General features: G+C 35.9%; 1 protein-coding gene across 1 annotated transcript; it reads right to left on the reverse strand.

Annotated features, from left to right (window-relative positions):
• Positions 1-4,999: 4,999 nt before the first annotated feature.
• LOC124842224 (uncharacterized) lies at positions 5,000-5,428 on the reverse strand. The gene has a single exon (XM_047318666.1). It carries the CDS (start codon positions 5,426-5,428, stop codon positions 5,000-5,002), a length of 429 nt encoding a protein of 142 aa, XP_047174622.1.
• Positions 5,429-6,080: the final 652 nt, after the last annotated feature.

Raw genomic sequence — 6,080 nt, forward strand, 5'->3', positions numbered from 1 at the left:
ATGATGATATATTGTAGTGTAATAGACAAACGGGGTCATATGACAAACGGTAATATTTAGGTTTGAATTTTATTTTCTCTATAGTTTATATTTCATATACACTAATTGAAATCATTGTGTTTTATGTAGAGCTTCAATAGGACTGCTCCAATTCCAGAGAAGTCACTTCAACTCGTGAGGAAAACACTGGCTAAATATGTAATTCAATTATATAATAGTATGTAGTAGATAATAGGATATAGTAAGTTCTAAGTTTATGTTTCTAAGTTGTTTTATGCTTTTCTACATTATTATTAGTTTAACTTTGTACATTGCATTGATTTATGCTTCAAACTTGATTCATGATTACATTGGATTGATTTATGCTTATAAGAAGTTTATTTATGATTCCATTGAATATATTTATGTTTTAATATAATTTTCATTCAAAATATACATTTCTGAAATATTCTGGACTGTTCTAGCTATAAAAATATATGCAGGTAAGTTTCTGTAGTTGGGAATGTTGTAGAAATAGACCTCATTTTAAAAAAAAAACAGGGGTATATGCCTCGGTTGAGGTCATAACCGAGGTAGAAAAGCCCCTTATGGCCTCGGTTATGGTCACACCCGAAGCAGAAAGGTTGGCAGATGAAAAAAAAGGACTCTACTGCCTCGGTTCAAGCTACAACCGAGGCAGTAGAGGGGGACATACTGCCTCGGTTCAGGGGGAACTGAGGCATAAAGTCCTACGAAAAAAAAAAATTTAAAAAATCAAACACTCTACTGCTTTGATTAAGGTTGAACCGAGGCCAAATCCTACCCTTTTATGCCTCGGTTCGCGCCCGAGGCAAAAAGTAGTAGACTTTTTCCCTTGCCTGGATATGCCTCGGTTCGGGAACTGCTGCCTATGGGCAAAAATAAACGTTGTCGTTTCCCCTGAATGTACTAGTGCCTGATATTTTCATGTAAAAAGGATATTCGAAAATTTTCAGACGACATTTATAGTTATGTTTTGCTTTCGCGTTTTTATCGAATAAAGTTGATTATCTCAAATGAATGTTTAATGGAAAGATTTAAAGAAAACGTTTACACCGTGACATCTCAAAAATCGGGGTGTTACAATAAACATCAAAATCATCCTCGCAATATTCCTCTTCATCATCTTCTTTTGTTAATTCCGCATCCACTTATTTAAGATGTCTACTTCGTCCAATTCAACTCTTAAATCCTGCAATCCATAAATACCTTGAACTTTAATAGTTCCATCCACATGTAACATTTTATCTACTTTATAGGCTGATTCATCTTTCACATCAATAGAGTTTGATAATCCTTGGTTTTGTTTTAATGGCAACACATCAATCACATTTATCCTTCTACAATGATTGATATGGTAAATAATAAACTTGTCTAGCATTGTGTGCAATAATAAACAGATCAAAATGTTCATATCTTTTTTCAATTTGAATATCTACAATCCCATATCTAGATCACCCTTAGTACCTTTACTTATGGATTAAACCAATTACTTTCTTAGAATAACTTGAAGTATCGTACTCCAATTCATATATATGTTGAATGACCCCATAAAAACCACTCTCACCTCCTTCTGCAAGACCCTTTAACATTGATCCCACTATTAATTGCTTTCTTGTTGTTGATAGAGGGAATTATGTTTAGCTAAACCCATCTCACATATGATTTTTTGATGATGAACAAAAGAAATGTTTTATAGCTCTAGCACAACAAAATGGAAAAATTGTTGCTTGATTATATTTGTGTTTATGCTTGAACTTATTCGTATATGTATTTGTTGATTGAAAATGAATCATGGATTGAAACACATTGCACATTGCATATTTGTATGGAATAACCAGTTACAATGTTTACATAATCTATTAAATTTCGTCATATATCAGATATGCTTTACAAGGGCAAAACAACTATGTTTTAATCGATTACATTAATTGTATAATCGATTAAAACATGTTGTTATGTCAATATATGTTTGATGAATGTATTGGTATGTTTTGAATGGAAAATGTTTTTAGATTTGCTTAAGTGTGGAATTTAATCAATGACATTATTTTCTTAATAAGTTAAATTGTGTATCTTGTGAAAATCATTTTCTAGAAAAGCCATAATTGTCTATAATGGTCATATTTGTTAGTTATTGGCCTGTATGATTTGTATAATCAATTATATGCTTCATTTAATATGTTAAATCTGATACAGATGTAAAAATGTTAAAGCAGAAGAAAAAGCTTAATAAATTACTGTTGATGAATCGACAAGTGTAACGAATCGCACAAGTAATATAAAAAGATAAGATCAAGGATCGTATCCCAAAGGACTCTCAGCACTAGACAATTGTGTGATAACAAGATTAATTAAGACTTAAAGAAAACGAGATCATTGGTTTCAGATGCAAAGATAGAAAATTAAATATGAATGCAGTTTGATCAATAGTAGAATAACACAATGATGAACATATGTTGTTTTTAATATGAGATGAGTATGTTGTTGGGGTTAGATTTCACCAAGTTTCGTCTCATGTATGTAAGAATTCTTCTTTATGCATTAATGTTAACGTCACTCACTAAATCACTTAAACTCGATCCCTCGGCTAAATAAGTTTGTCCTTAATCACCAATTCATGCAATTCCTAGCATTCCTAGTAATTAAATGTGAAGATCAAGAGCTTTAAGACGACCAAGACTCATACCCTCATCCCTGAGAAATATTTTGGGAGTAATTCAACAAGAATCTGAATTGTAAGGAACCTCCTGACACTCATGCAATTCATAAATCATGTTATTGAATGAATTAAACAAAGCAAGCGTTGTAACAGAAGAACTACTCTAACAATGAATGAAAAAGCATATGTTATTGAGAATCAATTCAAATACATTAGATTTCACAAGGTTACATCATCCCCCAACAACAAATAGAGTTTAGTTCATCATATACATGGTGAAACTAGATGAACAATGGAGAAGAATGAGATAGAAAAACCCTAAAAGTAGAAGATGGAAGCTCCCGCATCCAAATCCGCCTCCAAAGAGTGAAAGAGTGTGTTGTTGTGCTCCTCCATCCAAAGATACAGAACCTAGGACGTCTGGGTCCTTTAAATAGAGCGAAAAAACAGAAACGACGTCCAGCCCATGTTGCTGGCGCTCAAGCGCCCCACTTAGGGCGCCCGGGCGGTGAGCGGTGGTTCCTGGCGCTTGAGCCTCAGAAAGGGGCACTCAAGCTTCGTGCTTCTGCCGCTCAAGCGCCCAAAAAGGGCGCCCGAGCGGTGAGCGACACTCTTCTGCGCTTAAGTCTCCAAAAGGGCGCCCAGGCTTCATGCTTCCGACGCTCAAGCGCCCAAAAGGGGCGCCCAGGCGATGAGCGATACTCTTCTGCACTTAAGCCTCCAAAAAGGGCACCCACGCTTCGAGCATTCCTTCCTTCTGATGCTTTTCCAGGCCTTTTTGAGCTCCATCTCCTTGGCACTTCATCTCTGTTTTCCGTATTATCTCATTTCTTGCCAAAACAAGGGGATTTAGTCATAAATTCATTAAATTCAACTTCAACTCTCTTATTCACACAACTTAACAGAAAAACATGATTTCAAGCAAGTTTCTAAGCAGAAAAGGGTTTATTTAGTATCAAAATTACATCACATATAACAATATTTTCAACCGTTATCACAACCCCAAACTTAGAACTTTGCTTGTCCTCAAGCAAAATAGATTGTAACTCAGCTTTACAAAACAATCACTACAATGACTCAACATTCTTCAAAAACCTTTTCTTTCAGGACAAGAGATCACTTTTATCAACTCAGCATACAGATGTCAGTCAAGACGTGCAGATGCCTTAATTCAATCAAAATCAAGGTAATGCTCATATACTTCAACAAATGTTATCCTTAAGAATGATCAATCAACCAAGCAAAGATGTAATCAGAAATTCAAAGAACTACTCCTTACCAAGGAAAGTGTTTCACTCAAGCACTCAAAAGTGTATCACTCAAGCACTTAAAAGTGTATCACTTAACTCAAAGGTGTATAGTGAGGTGTTGGTGTCTTTTTCACTATACTATCACAATGTCACATAAATTTACTTTGCCTTTCATTTAACCACAATCAAACATACTCACAAGCAAGTTGTCATCACAAGGGCTTTTCATGGCTTATAATTTGGATGGACTAAGAAGGAAATTGGTTTTTCTGGTCAGCAAAATCCTTGAGTTAAGAGAGACATCATTCAAGTACAAACTCTCTTTCTTTTTCCAAGTTTTCCCTTGCATTGAGCTTTTCTTTTCTTTTCATTTTTCTTTTTTCTTTTGTTTTTTTTTTCATGTACTCACTGCTTAGCTCAATGCTTTTTCTTTTCAATTTTTCCAGTAACCCCAAACTTGAACCTTTATCAATACCTCACAAATGTTCTCAACTTAACTCAAGGTAAAGATTTTTACAAAGGGTTTTCAAAACATGCATAAGGCTCAAGGTTCAAAGGGTAAACAAATTGTTTTCTTTTTAGTGGACAAAATCATGTGAAGGCTAAAAGAATAAGGGATAACAAAAGATAGCCTTGATCATGTGAAACCTGCAAGCAAGTAGTTCAATCATAGAAAATTTGGGCAAAGTCATTCATGCTTCCAAAGTAATAGCAATTATTCACAAAAACTCTGAAGCCCAAAACTCACACAAGTAAACTCTCAAATCCCATAATTCAGAAAAACACCTTGCTTAGTATCTTAATTAAATTTTACCTCAAGCACATGTTTGATACACCGCGAGCCATCACCTGTATATTAGCACATCATGCATGATCTGAACATCAATCAATACACTAGAGCATCACAAAGCAATATTTATCACACAACATAGCACAGTTAAATCAAAGCAATGTGGTTCATTCAAGCAAAGTACAATAACAAAATAATTGATTAAAAGGAAAGGTTTAGAAAGATGGGTTGCCTCCTAGTAAGCGCTTCTTTAATGTCACTAGCTTGACACCATAAAACTCAATTTGGATCAACCAACTCCATGACTGTGGAAAGGCGCTCCACCTCACCACCCAAATAATGCTTGAGACGTTGTCCACTCACTACCCAACTTCTTTGTGGGTCTTTGGAGGCTGGATCTGTCAACTCAACTACTCCATGTGGAAGGACATTCTTGACCATAAACAGACCAAACCACTTGGACTTCAACTTTCCAGGGAAAAGTTTTAGTCGTGAATTGAACAGCAGCACCCGCTGTCCTGGATTAAAGACCTCTTTTACCAGCTTCCTGTCATGATAAAATTTCACCTTTTCTTTGTAATTCTTGGAAGAATCATAGGCATGCAGCTGCATCTCCTCAAGCTCAATAATTTGCCTTCTCTTCTTTTCTGCAGTGTCACAAGGATCAAAACTCAAGAATTTTAAGGCCCATAGAGCTCGATGTTCCATCTCCACCGGAAGGTGACATGCCTTTCAAGCAATTGTCTTTTATAGAATCCTTTTTATCTCCCTATTGGAAACCTCAGCTTGCCCGTTTGTTTGTGGATGATAAGGGGTAGCTACCTTATGTCTCACACCATAGTGCTTGAGTACCTTTGCAAGCTGAAAATTACAAAAGTGAGATCCTCCTTCACTAATGAGTACTCTGGGCGTTCCAAACCGGGAGAAAATTTGCCTTTTCAGAAATTTAATAACAATGCTAAAACCATTCTTGTGACAAGCCAGAGCTTCCACCCATTTACTCACATAATCCACTGCCACCAATGTGTATTCATTGTTGAAAGATGGTTGAGAAGGTCCAACAAAATCTATGCCCCAGTAATAAAAAACTTCAACCTCTAATATGCCTTGCAGTGGCATTTCATGACGTCTGGAGATAGTACCCGTCCTTTGACAGTTATCACAGTTCCTGACATGATTATGAGCATCTTTAAACAGCGTAGGCTAATAAAATCCTGATTGGAGCACTTTTGAAGTTGTTTTCTCTCCACTAAAATGCCCCCCATAAGGTGAGTCATGACAGTGCCATAAAATTCCTTCCACTTCTTCCTTAGTCACACAGCGCCTCAAAAGGTTATTTGCTCCAATTTTGAACAAGTAA

Source organism: Vigna umbellata, chromosome 8, assembly GCF_029865625.1.
Source record: "Vigna umbellata cultivar VRB3 chromosome 8, Vumbellata_1.0, whole genome shotgun sequence".
NCBI lineage: Eukaryota > Viridiplantae > Streptophyta > Magnoliopsida > Fabales > Fabaceae > Vigna > Vigna umbellata.